This window comes from Toxorhynchites rutilus, chromosome 3 (assembly GCF_029784135.1).
Source record: "Toxorhynchites rutilus septentrionalis strain SRP chromosome 3, ASM2978413v1, whole genome shotgun sequence".
Lineage (NCBI taxonomy): Eukaryota > Metazoa > Arthropoda > Insecta > Diptera > Culicidae > Toxorhynchites > Toxorhynchites rutilus.
In genome coordinates, this window is record NC_073746.1 from 44,958,753 (window position 1) to 44,973,265 (window position 14,513).

The 14,513-nt window shown below is 38.7% G+C and overlaps 1 protein-coding gene across 3 annotated transcripts in view; it reads right to left on the minus strand.

Moving 5' to 3' along the window:
* Positions 1-14,513, minus strand: part of LOC129775468 (prohormone-3) — a 76,417-nt gene that overhangs the window by 36,144 nt on the left and 25,760 nt on the right. For all 3 annotated transcript variants that reach the window (XR_008742960.1, XM_055780250.1, XM_055780249.1), the window contains exon 2: positions 3,365-3,536. Coding sequence is in view for 2 of the 3 variants with exons in the window: in XM_055780250.1 (XP_055636225.1) it covers positions 3,365-3,526 (162 nt within the window). In the remaining variant the exon portion in view is untranslated. The remainder of the gene's footprint in view (positions 1-3,364; positions 3,537-14,513) is intronic.

Consider the following 14,513-nt stretch of genomic DNA (forward strand, 5'->3'; position numbering starts at 1 on the left):
AAAAAGGGTTTGCAGTTTCATCAAAACGACATAGAACGATTTTTAAAATTGTTGTTTCAAAGTCGAGTAATAAAGAAGGGGTTATTTACTCTTTTTTTATTACTCAAGTTTCTTATTTTATAAATTTCATTAAAAAATGCCGAATTGTGTTATTAATTACAGGTCGAATTTTCGAAATGTAGATTCCCACGAAAAACTACCGTGTGCAAAACATCAGCTCAATCGGACTTCATTTACTATTGTCGCAGATGTAAGAATTTAAGTTTTCTGAAAATCGAAAAAAAATCCAAGGCTGCGGAAGGAAATTGGGGTTTAAAAAAATTGTTTTGATTTCAAATGTCTTGGAAATGCATGAAACGTCGAGATTTACTACTATCTCGAAAAAAAAATTCATCAAAAAACGACTTTTCAGACAAAAAACGACCAAGCGCCAGTATGTCGATTTTTGACAAACATTTTTTTTCGAGATAACAGTAAATCTCGACGTTTCGCAATTCTAAGACATTTGGCATCAACTTTTTTTTTTTTGAAAACCCCGATTTCCTTTACTGTCCCCTTGGGTGATTTTTCGATTTTCAGAAAACTTAAATTTTGACATCTGCGACAATAGTAAATGAAGTCCGAATGAGCTAATATTTTGCAGAGCCACCCTAAACCATACGTTTTGCCTAATATTCCAAAAAAACAATAAAGTCCAAGAGCGTCGATTTTTGACAAAAATTTCTTTTCGAGATGACAGTAGATCTTGACGTTTCATGCGATTTTAAAACATTTGGCATTAACATATTTTTTTCGAAAACCCCGATTTTCCCCTTGGGTGATTTATCGGTTTTCAAAAATCTCGAACTTGCGAACTGGCCGACACTACTAAATGAAGTCCGATTGAGCTGATATTTTGCATAGGGTAATTTTTCGTGGGAATCAACATTTTTAATCAAGTTCGCTTTGAACATTTGAGATGGCTATTTTCATTGGCACTCTAGCTCCCATACATCGAGAAAAAGCGTGAGGAACACAAGGGTTCCTACCCCGCACAGTTGTCTCCATGAGTGGATCAACAAATTCATACAGTCCACTCTACAGTTTCCTGCAGACGGAACACAACGTATTAAGTGATAAAGCATTATTTCCAATTTTTCCGTAATGCAGAAACGCCTGAGCGTTGAAACCATGTACTAGAAGAAAAATAATCGATAGATCAAACAGGTGTAAAGGGTGTGTCTCATCAAATTGCATCACGGAAAAAACGCTGTAGAAATTTAATTCTTAGGAATTATATCTTCAGCTTTCGCTTATAATCAGATAAGAGTGTATAGATCACGTTGGCCATGCTTCACTGTCAATTTTTCGTAAATTTGGAAAAATGTCGTCGAACGAAAAAGAGCGTCGTGAATTAATCCTGCGCACTCATTTCGAGAATCCGGAGTTGTCACATCGGGACATCGGTAAGATGCTGGGAATCGTCCAATCCACGATCAGCAGAGTACTAAAACGATACTTCGAGAACCTAACCATCGACCGGAAGGTGAAGAACGGCAAAAATGGATGCTCCGTCAGTGAAAAAGATCACAAGCGCGTAGTTAAGCAGTTTAGACGTGATCCGAGAAGTTCGGTCCGGGATGTGGCCAATAAGCTGAATTTGTCAAGTTCATTCGTCCAGCGGACCAAGCAGCGGGAGGGCCTGCGTACATACAAGGCTCAGAAGGCTCCTAACCGCGACGAAAGGCAAAACATGGTGGGGAAGACGCGAGCCCGGAAGCTGTACACCGAAATGCTGACGAAGCCGCATTGCCTGGTAATGGACGATGAAACCTACGTCAAAGCGGACTTTCGTGATGACCGGCACGGTAAACGGGCAGGTTTACCTTAAGGAGTGCCTACAGAAGCGCTTACTACAACTATTGAAGCAGCACGAGGGCCCGACCATCTTCTGGCCGGATCTCGCTTCGTGCCACTATTCAAAGGACGTGTTGGAGTGGTACGAAGCCAACGGGGTCACCTTCGTGCCAAAGGAAATGAACCCGCCCAACGCGCCGGAGCTTCGCTCAATAGAGAAATATTGGGCGATTATGAAGCAGGCCCTCCGGAAGAACCCAAAAGTTGTCAAATCGGAGGCGGACTTCAAGAGAAAATGGATTTCTGTTAAAAAAAAACTACAACCTGACGTTGTACAGAACCTTATGGACGGGGTAAAGAGGAAGGTGCGAGCATACGGGCCTGGGATCGAAGTATGAATAAAAAGAAAATGCCAAAAGTTGTTCAATAGTTTTTATTTTACTGTCTAAAATTTTCAGAAGGATCGGTCTACTGGGCGAATTTCTACAGCGTTTTTTCCGTGATGCAATTTGATGTGACACACCCTTTATACAAATTACACTTTTGCTATTGTTTTACAATTTTGGTACTAAGAGAAAAGTTTCTATTAATTGATTGACAGATATTTTCCGAGTCACCGAATGCATTCCTTTCGCTGAAAAAAAAAAAATTGAAGAGATATGTTTTCGAAGAATTTCATATTGATGGTTCTGTAGATTGCGAGTAATATAAAACTTTCCAAGACGGTTTTCGTAGTACACACTACTATAATGCTAGCCAAAGGGCCATGTTGTTCAAAGTTTATGATAGAAATGGGAGCAGATTCTAGAAATCAGAACGGTGCTTCAGATATATCAAATTTCACAGCATTTTCGCTAAAGGATCGATTCCCCGAATCTATCAGCATTTGTGTTCGGAAATATTTGATAGCCTGCGGGGTAATCTTTTTCGTATGATTAATATTTAATGACTCTCGCAATTTTTATTTCCAATTTTGATTCGAACCCAGTTTCATACATTTTAAATAACGAAATTGACAAACACAATTAGCAGTGGATGTTGTGTCGTACAGTTGTGTTATATTTCGTTTCCATGTTTCCTTTTTTCTCTGCTGTATCAGTAAATGCAATCAGACCCTCGGTGCTTCGGAGTGATGGCATTATGGTAAATGTATATTTTTCGATCGATTTTTTGTCCTTTTTTATCGGTGCCACTTACTACGTGATGGCACCATACTTCACTTCCCAACTTGGAGGTGTTCTTTTCGTTACTGTGTTATTGCTTTTGGAAGCGTTTTTTCAGCCTTCACTTTTCTGATTTAGAAAATAATAAATATAAAAGCAATCCTCGTTTTTTATTACAATCCAACAAATTATCAAGCTGTAATAACATAGGTAACAGCGTGTATTTTCGCTACGCTAGCAGCAGTAAATATTGATGTCATGATTTGTTGTAACATGCTGTTCATTCATGACAAATGGAAAATGTTCGATCAAACCCACGGTTTTTGTGAGTGTCTGCATTTTTTTTCTTCTCACTTTCCACTTACCTGAAGGAACGTTTGCGGCCGATAGGCTCCCCCGTGGCTGCCGTAGCCCATGTTGGCCAACATTTCCGGTGAAAATCTGTTGAAAAGACCGCCCCATGCGTTCGCAGTGCCACTGAAGATTAGTATCGCTCCGATGGCCGCCCACAGCGCGGGTGCTTTCATTTTCGTCGATCTGTGCAGGGGGTGGAGAGAGGGTGAGAAAATATATATCGCTATTAAATTGGATGAAAAACGAGGGTTTCGAATGGTGCGTTTAGCTATAACGGGCTCCAACATTCTGCGCAATTGGCGATATCGAGCAAACTAATGCGAATACATCTGTTGGTAGTGGTCTGTTTGCCGAAATCCCATTATATCGGAAAGTCTGTCCCTTCGAGACCCTGGAATCTCTACCATAGCGGAAGGAATTTTTATTTATAGCATTCTGATAACATCCGCCTCGGGGGGGATTCGCTGGGATAGGGTCGCTGGCAATTTTCGGGGTATTGGCTCGGAGAAGATTACCAGTAAATGTAGTCGTTGATTTTCATTTAGGATAAAAAATATATTTTAATCCACTTAATCTAGTTTCGGGTTTCCTGATTGGATTCACAGCAACTGTGGGTCCGATCACCCACCGATATCGCTCCTTTAATCACAAATCTGGCGATGCCATCCCGGCTGAGTCATTCCGACGACGAAAGCTATAAATCATCAGCAATGACAGGACAGATTTCGCCTCTCATCAGCGGCCATTCACTGTCCAACAGTTATTAATCAACAGTAATCTGGTGCGTGGTGCGTTGCCGCATCCGTCCGTTAGTGCCTCTTCCTGCGAACAAATTGAAATAAATTGTTTCCACTGTGGTGTACAAAATGTAGACGTCACCATATTAGCACGCAACACCCAAAAAAAGGGTGCGGTGCGTAGTGCTTCTTGGGTATCTGAATCCAGTAGAACGAAATCCGCTCGGAAGTGAACATATTTTCATTTCCGTTGAATAATCGTGCACAGTCAAGCAACAGTTGTTGATTGGTACGCGGAAAAATACGTTTGAATGTTTGTTTCTGACAGTATTATATAATGGAACCCATTGTGGCTTGAAACAACGAATGATCGCGAAATATTTTCACGCGTCGCAGCGAGACAAAGTCGCACAAACAATGAGGGCTGCGGATTGGACTATATCCAAAAATTTAAATGATGTTATCAACGTCTAATCCAATTACCCCATGATTGCAGGTTCGCTAGTGCCTACGAGAGCTGGCACACGTAAAACCCGAATGCGGAACAATCCTGCTTCGTTTTTCCATTCATTTTCATTCATTATGGGCGACATGTAGCATGTTTTCCTCTGTCGAGGTGGGAAAAAAGGGAAAAATGTCGAGTGGGCAGGTGTTCTGCTTGTTCGGTGTAAACCTGTCGCTGCAGATGCTGTGACCAGTTTTCGGAGCGGAAGGCCACTAGTCAAACGATGGCACTTCACTAATTCAGCCCGGAATTTTCGTTATGGCTCGTAATCATCCTATGTGGGGCTGTGGTAAATTGGAATTGTACAGAAATGTATCATACGTTGTCACGCCACCCGAACGGAATGCGGGAAAAGAGGCGGAGAGCATTCGACCAAACATCCAACCTTGGTGTATTGGTACATGCCAGCACATTTGTATCGTGCATGTTGGGGTGGAATAAGGTACATGTTGTAGAAGCTTTCCAACCATATTTCCATCACCCTTGTGGGAGATCTGGTCGGGTGAGAAGGATCGGTTATTTTTAGTCGAGTAGCCATATGTAATTCATTGTGTGTGGTTGTTCTAATGGGTTATTATATGATGCTTCATAAGAACTTAGGAAATCGAGCAGTGCAGATAAAACAAATGACAGACCACTCTCAAATTCCGTGTAAACAAGAAAGATGGTGACAAGTTAAATACAAAGAAAAGTTTAAAAACTTTTTAGTTTAGGATTTTAGTTTTGATGAATCAAATAAAAACACGACTGATTAAATTGGCTGTCGTCAAACTAATGAATACATCAATTTATTTTCTCAACTCATCGATCACTGATACACCGATTTTATCATTGTATTTGTTTACTACTTTTCTCTCGCTAGTGGGTTTGGACAAAACGGTCGAATGAGAATAACTCCTACACTTAGAGTCAGTGTTTTCTATCCAGCGGCTCGTGGTCCACAAAAAGACCGCGAGGGCCTTGTTTGAATTATAAGCAAACATGGTTTTGTACGAGGGAAAGGAACTACCCAATAAAAATCGCTCAAAAAATTCGAACAAGACTTCACAAGTGGCTTTAAAAACATAGTGTTCACTACACAATTGAAAAACATTTTTCTATGCGGTACATAGGGACCGCACAAAAAAGTTTCCCCAAGAAAATAACTCCAATCTTCGTCGTTTTCCGTTCGATTTCCTTTTGTTTTCCTGCTGTACGTTGCCTTTTCGGCTGTATAAAATTCTGTGTGCTTTTGACGTAGAACTACGTCTTTCAGGAAGAGTGCCAAATCAGGAAACAGGTCACGTTTTTATGAAATAAAGTTAACGTTAATAACTATTTTCACTGTGAACGAATTCTCATGATTTGCTTACCAATAGAATCGGAAATTCTCTTCTTTGTTTGATATGCTATACATTACAATGCGCTAATCTCTAAACGGTTTAAATTCATGAAAACTGGAATAACTTCCTTTTTTCCCATACATTTGTTCTGCCGATTTGTGTACTAACCCTACCCGTATTTCTAATGCTTATAACTCGAAAGTTTCTTAACAGATCAGAAAGATGTTTGCATCAATTGATAGGAAATATTTCTACGCGTCTATTACAATTAATAAAATGTTATTCTTCATGAGATGAAAAATTTAATAACTGTAAAATGTCAAGCGTTATCTAAACGCCCTAACTGCCAAGTTTTGATTGGCCCGATCTACGGTTTCCCCAAAATAGACTTCAAAATCGATGTACCTGTGGAAATCCGCATTGCAATTATACATGCAAGTCGGGAGTATTTTTGTTCCCACCGAGCTGTCTTTCCCTAACACGGACTTCTAAATCAATGTGCCTCGGGGAATCCGCTTTGTCAGAACTTGCATAGTCGGGGGTATTTTTTGGTGTTGAGTACTTTTGTACTCGCTTGTCGTTGTGCAGACCGGAATATGTTTCCCTAAAACGTACTTTTAAACTGAGAATCCTGGGAAAATCGTCATTTCAGATACTAGAGGCGAATGAACTTTCGCGGTTCGAGAAATACGTAAACATGAGATGTGCAATAATTTCAGAGAAAAATGTAAAATACAATGATCATTTGACAATTCTTCCGTTCACATATTTTGGTAGTCCTAGGCATCATATCAAACGTAAAAGGACGTTCATCAAATTTATTTGTAACGAAGAACATAATCTTTTACAATATTTTAGATGCATTCGAAAATAATATTCGAAGTGGCAAACAAGTGGATTGCATAATGTAATTGCGTAGTTCTACGTCGAAAATATGCGGTCGTGTTCTAGATACAACCCCTCACAATTTTTTTTCTACATGTCGGAATTGTTGCTGATAGAAATTATGTCATGCACACCATATTACATTTGATGGGAAAATGGGAATGATTTTGGGGGGTCTTCGTAGCCTAATTGGTTGCGTGTCCGCTACTAAGCGAACGATCATGAGCTCATAACTCAGGGCCCCTCAACTGACCATCTTAGTGTGTTATTCTAGCTACTATGTCCACGTCCCTTACCGCTCACATTTTCGGTCTGCTGCATCGGTAATTGGCATTATTAATAACGCAACAAAGGAAACCTCATATCAACAGTCCAACTGTGAACATTCAAACAACAGCAATATTCTTACGCCGAAAAAAGGCGACATATGTTGTGCATCGATAGATGCACTTGCGCCTAAACGGCTACTGTGTTATAGATAAAACAAATGTTTATCGATAGATAGCGATACTCTTACGCTTCAAAATGGTAACAGTGTAATATACAACAAAAGTTATCTTAAGATACAAAAAGTACACGTATGAATTCGGCTCTGTTACAGCTGAATTGCTGCTTCAGCTGCTTCTCAGCACTGTTTTGAATTTCCTGTAGCTAAACATTACCAATAAACTGTTTGGAGCCACCTGAAAAAGCTTCCAGTTGTAAAATTGCGTAAGTTTCTAGTCAGAAGCTTTGGAAGCTTGATTTAGAAGTTTTATTGCATCCACCTTATAGTTCGAATCAGATACCAGCTGAGTTCCTGTTTATGGCGTATGATTTATCTGGAAAAAATAGCCTAAGCCATTTTGAGGAATGGGCACGCGTAAATCATTCACTCGAAAAGCAAATGCAGGGCTCGATCTGCGGATACTGTGAAAAGAGAAAATATTGCAATTCATACTCCGGTCGTTTGTAACTTATCGGGTATAAAGTAACCCATTCTATTATACAATCCCGCTCAGTCAGCAAACTGTCAACAGACTTCCTTAAGGTTGATATCACACACGGCAAATTAGATTGATAAGAAATGCGGGTGAATTTGAGAGATGAACTTTAAAATAATATCCCAAGTGATAAACTAATGAAAATAAAAAGTCACAGGAGGGTTGTGTTCGAGACACGACCGCATAGTTGACGTAGGATTTCGTTGGGCTATCTGTTGATTATGGATATGTTTGAAGAATTACAATGTTAAACTCTTTGATAATGATTTGGCGGTCTTCTGAAAACGGCCGTTTTGTTTGGTTTTTTTTCCTTCATTGATTTAATTAGGCTCAAGTGGATAAAGAGCCACCATCAAGCAATACATTTTAAAACTATTTGAATATATTATAACTACATAATTATTAACTTAAGTCTAATTAGCTAAAACTACAGTGCAATATAAAAAAAATATAATTTATTCTTTCGTTGCCTCGTCGGTATTATCCTTGTCTGGAACAGTGCCTGTGGTGGGTCGTAACAACTACATCGCTAGTTGATGTAGCAACGGTATCCTTTGGTAGTGAGTGCCTCCTTGTTATGTTAATAGCTCCTGTAATGATCTTATCTCAACGGGTACTAAGTTCTGCTTGTGTAATAGGAAAGGAAGGGAGAATGGACAGTGGGAGTAGCAGATGCGACCTAAATAATAACATTAGCGCTTCTTAGGAAGACATATATGGGGTACATAAAATTAGGGTCACGAGTAGCTAGGATATCGCGAACTGGCATGCGTGAGTGTATTCCTTGAGCCTCTAAATCGGCAACCAGTTTAATTCTTTCATTGCAAAATTCATTACATGACCAAACAACGTGCTCGATGTCATGATATCCTTGACCACAATTGCATAAATTGTTAGTAGCAAGACCTATGCGGAAGAGATGCGCATTTAGCGCGGAATGATTGGACATCAATCTGGACATAGTTCTAATAAAATTTCTGTCAAGATCTGACCCTTTAAACCAGGCCCTCGTTGAAACTTTGGGGATAATAGAGTATAGCAATCTCCCAAGGTCAAGGTGATACCAAGGTTGGTTTTGCCAACTGGTGAGTGACTGCTGCCGGGAAATGGAGAAGAATTCTCGATACGCTATTTGTCTTTCAAAAACTGTGCCCTGCATACTACCCATCTTTGCGAGTGTATCCGCTTTCTCATTTCCAAGGAACAGAGCAATGGGAAGGAATCCAAATGAAAGTGATTCAAATACTTTTATCAACAAGAGAATGCATTGCATTGCAATGCATTCCTAATTTCGATAAGAAAATATGATGCTTTCGTCTGTTGTTTCAAGGATTGAATGGCTTGTATACTGCTAAGTCTATCCGAGAAAATAAAATAGTGATCAGGTGGTAAGGACTCAATGGTCTTAATTGCATGATATATTGCAGCCAGTTCGGCAACATACACTGAACAAGGGTCTTCAAGTTTATGAAAGCTAGTGTAATGTTCATTAAAGATACCAAAACCAGTGGATCCGTTTATTCTTGAACCATCAGTGAAAAACATTCTTGAAGAATTGATATGATTATATTTTGAAGCGAAAATATTAGGGATTAACGATGATCGAAGATGATATGAAATGTCTCGAGTTTCGTCCTTCATAGAAAGATCAAAATCAACGGAAGATCTGCAAACATTCGGAAAGCTAACATTATTGAAGATGTCTGCTGAAGGTTTTATTTCTTGAGAAATGTAATGAGAGTACAAATCCATGGATCTCGACCGTTGGTTTAATTCGAGAAGCTTCTTACAATTCTCAATTACTAATGGGTTCATGATTTCGCTTCTGATTAAGAAGCGATAGGACAGTTCCCAAAACCGAACCTGCAATGGTAAAACACCTGCCAAGACTTCAAGGCTCATGTTGTGTGTTGATTGCATGCACCCTAAGGCTAAACGCAGGCAACGATACTGTATCCTCTCCAGTTTAATGATGTGGGTTTTAGCAGCAGAACGGAAACAAAACGAACCATATTCCATGACTGACAGTATTGTAGTTTTGTACAGCCGTATTAGGTCTTCTGGATGAGCACCCCACCATGTTCCAGTAACTGCCCGGAGAAAATTTGTTCTCTGTTGACATTTTTTATTCAATATGTTTTCCCCATGTACATTTAGCATCAAACCAAACTCCAAGATATTTGAAGCGTTTTGTTTGGTTGTTGGGTATTGTTTGTGTACTCCACCAGTGTTTACCGAGTGATGATGATAGAAGGATGGTTAACAGTCGTTGGATGGTGCGTATCAGATAAAAGATACCGAAGTGGAACTAGATATGATGAAAACCGCCCCCTATGATCCTAGACGATATGCCTTCTTTGTTATGTATAGATGAAATAATAAAAAAAACTCACCAATGTAATATAAGATAATTACCAATACCGAACACAATAATCAATTTTTCTCATCAGTAAAAACATGTTACTTTAATATATAGAAAACATATTTGAAATGAAAAAGGTAATTTTCTTTTATAATTTTTACTTTCTGAGTGTTTATTCAACCCAATGCGAATTTAAATTGGACTAACAACACCTAATACTATATTTAGAGCAATAACTTTTTTTTAATCATTCTTCACTTTTCCAATTTTTCTCGCCGTATAAACTTCCCTTGAGTGAAAATGAACACAACAAAACAGACAGCTTAAACCGAACGACTCGTTCTCGAGCGGGAACACACCTTGGTTTTTATTTATGAAAATTTCAATAAATCGTTTCATATATCATTTTTAACACAACTGCCACCATATACAATTCTACACTTACACTTGTGCTAAATTTTTCACAATACACGATCAGTCATTGATATGAAATTTCACGAAGTAACAACATTAAAGTTCCAAATTTAAATTTTATTTACTAGAATTAATCGTATCACTCACCTTGCTTGCAATATAAAAATGTACCTGAATTTCATGTATTTGCAATGTCGAATTCCGCAATTCGAATTCTTTGGAACCGTGTATATTCGGCTTTGGCGTTGATGTTCCTGGTTGGCCGGTCTTTACATACGATCTTTTGCATTTTGTATTGTCGTAGTGAATCCATTTTTCGTCCTTGGTAACTATTCGATGCAAAAAAGACCTTCTTTTGTGCTGTTCAAGCCACAATTTCGGACATGCAAATTCGCCATTTGACATCTCTCGCTTTCCATTCGCATGGAACATAATTTCCTGCTTTTTGGAAATATTGCTCCAGCGGATTTGAGTCGTTTAGAAATAGCTTTTCGAGTAATGTCTCTAATTTTTCGGCTTCAAACTTTTTCATTTAACCCGAACGCTTTTTACCCTTAATACTAAAATCATCACCATTGAATCGTCCAAACTATTCCCTATAAAATATAACGGATAGTTGATAGTCACCAGAAACTTACACATGAATGTTATATACTTCACCTGCATTTTCCTTCCAATTGAAACAGCAAAAGGTGCTTAATAGCAATGAAACTCATTTTCAACGCAGTAAAAATTGAACTTGTTGTGCAAAACTCAATTACATGTGAACAATATTTGGTTGGCAGATGACAACACTTAACAATACAGCAAAAATACATTGAGTCGCGACTATGTTAGCCTCTTGAGCCATCTTGAAAAAACGGAAAGAATTGAGTTGCACACCTAATATCTTACAGGGAGCCGTTAGATATCCAGATGCAAATCTGGGTGATACTTTCCTTTTTCAAATTGAATAGTATTTTTAGAAAGAATTTAATGAAATAGGCACTCAAATATAAATAGAGGATGCATAGAAAAATAAAAAAAAACATGAAAAAATATAACTTTTATCATATAAATCTCCTAATGTCATTACATTTATTGGAATGCATTTTTTCGTTACCAGCTTCAACAAAGTGCATCGTAAATTGTCAAACAAAGTATTGATAAGTTATAGCTCGTGAAAAATTTTCTTACAAAGAATGTGCGTACTCCATCTAAAAATTTTTCCGCAAGTTAAATTCGGACGTTTTCGGCTAGGCCAACTTACTTCCTTCCGCTGGAATCTAATCCAGATATACATTCGCAGAGCATGTTTACCTTGTAGTGTAGTGTAGTGTAGTGTAGATTGATTTTGCACCATACTTATGCAAAAAGTAGTCCGGAATCGATTATCAAGGAACAGACGATCGATTCAGTATTGTTTTTTCATAAGTATTGTGAACAATAATTGTTTCCCTTTTATTTCTCTGATTACTGTCTAGCGTACCGACAGACAATTTGGTTCCCGCAAGCAGCACAATCGAATCGAGCTGGGCGACGAATGTGTTAAGCGGTGATGTTGAGTGATAGATGGCAGCTATGTTTCACTAGTTACAGATGATACGATGCAGAAACTAATTTGCTGTGGCTAAGAATGTAGGGCTGAGTACTGCGGTAAGTGATGGCGAATTTTACTAATGGAGAAATTCCATAAAAACAGCAAAAAATAGCATCTACATAATCATTGGGAATTTCTTGTCTAACCATGCATTATAAACCTCTAAAATATGGCATAATTTATTGAATTTATTTCTTTAGTACATGTGCATAATTTTATATGTAGAGTTTAAACATATTTGCATGTTATTCATGAATGTAAAATTTTTCGCACAGAGATGGAAATTTCTTTGAGAGCATGGCAACATTGTTCTTTACTACAGTAACTGTCGATTGCGTCATTCTGGATGTTCTGTTGTTCTGTTAATGGAAAGATTGTTCTTGGATTATGAATATAGTTTCATATATAGTTTTAAGTCGTTCGGAGGATAATTACCCACGAGCATACTTAACATTTCTTTCACACTTGAGTTGTACCATGTGTGCCATCTAACATAACATGTACCATACGAAACTTTGGCAAAGTGGTTCAGCTCTTGCATTACCGGCATTAATATTCAGCTTTGCATCCGAAACTATGTTCGAAAAAGTTTTCGCTAATGCAGGCGGATTAGGTGTTCATAGCGGATAACGTGCAGCCATTTTAAATGTACAATTATGGAATATTAACACCGATTCAGCTGCCACGAAGAGGTCTCAGATGAGTGCAGCAAATAGCAACATACATTTTCAACCCCTTTTCTTAACGAACCACCCATAGGAGCTGCTGTTGGTTGCATATCGTTGCTCATATATTATTCGAGGAAAAACTCGACATGCTCCACTGGGTTGTAACGGTAACGCTGTCTTCGGGGCTGCCGGCAAGTGTCGTTCCGGGCAGCGACGTCATTACGAATATGTGCCAGGATAGTGGTACGTGAGGGCTGACGTTCGCGTTCCTACAGTCCTACCGGTTCTGTTCGCGACGCGATTGCATATTCCAGGTGAGCAGTCGGTTTCGTTCGAATGCTCTGGGCCACCCACTTTCGCAGCAAGAATCGCGCACTCACTGTCAATTGCGACTGTAAACTTAGTGAGCAAACAACACGAAACACAAAAAAAAAAAAACGAAATGCTACCCTTGGCACTCGAAATTTATCGCTATGCAAATTTTCCATGCATTTGCACTAGATTTATTGTGTATTCCCACGCTTTCGTGGGCCTTCGTTGGATGGGAAGGGGGAATCGGTGTCAGTTCATATGAGCCCGAAACGAGAAACAGTTAGCCGTGGAACTCGCGAGGAATTTCACCTGCTGGTATTAGGTCATTACTTCTATGGCAATGGTCATTTGTTCACTGCTGTAGTCTATATTTCTTGGTGGAATGATGAAGGAGGAGACTTTGACCAAGTTCATTGGGTTTATGGGTTGCCGCACTGGTAGTGGCTCACTCCGGGTGGTTTTAAAGGGAGCAATTGGGGACCCAGCACTCCGCATTTGTTTTCGTTTCGTGTGTAGTTTGTATAAGGATTTCAATTCCATTCTGTTTATGTAGGTAAGTTCAAAGCAATCCTATCCTTGACCCAACTTCAGAATTGGTGGTGATTTCAAGGCACACATGTTTTACGCTCGTTCTCGGTCTAATTCATTCATTTACATCATCATCAGTAGTCTTATCAGTCTTTCGAAAGGGGAGATTCAAAGAGTAAAAGGACTACTTTCCATATTGATATCCATCTCATTTTCCATAACACGGTCATAATGACTCGCTCATCAATATTTTAAGTTTAATTTCAATAACTTGATGGTTCAGAATGTAGAAATATTTTTTCTTTGAAATATTGTTCTTGGTGTTCTTTGAAAATTCCACTTTAAACCGGGATGGAACAAAACAGCCTATCCGGCCGGATGCCGGATATTGACTCACTATCCGGCCGGATACTGTATATTTGGAAAAAAAAATGTAAGGGATTGTATCAAGGACACGACCGCATATTTTCGATGTAGAACTACACAATTATGTTATGCAATCCACTTGTTTACCACTTCGAATATTATTTTAGAATGCATCGAAATTTTTGTAATAGATTATGTTCTTTAATACAAATAAATTTGATGAACGTTCTTTTATGTTTGATATGATGCCTAGGACTACCAAAATATGTGAACGGAAGAATTGTCAAACGATCATTGTATTGTATTGCATTCCATCTGAAATTATTGCACATCTCATGTTTACGTATTTCTCGAACCGCGAAAGTTCATTCACCTCTAGTATCTGAAATGACGATTTTCCCAGGCTTCTCAGTTTAAAAGTACGTTTTAGGGAAACATATTCCGGTCTGCACAACGACAAGCGAGTACAAAAATACACCAAAAAATACCCCCGACTTGC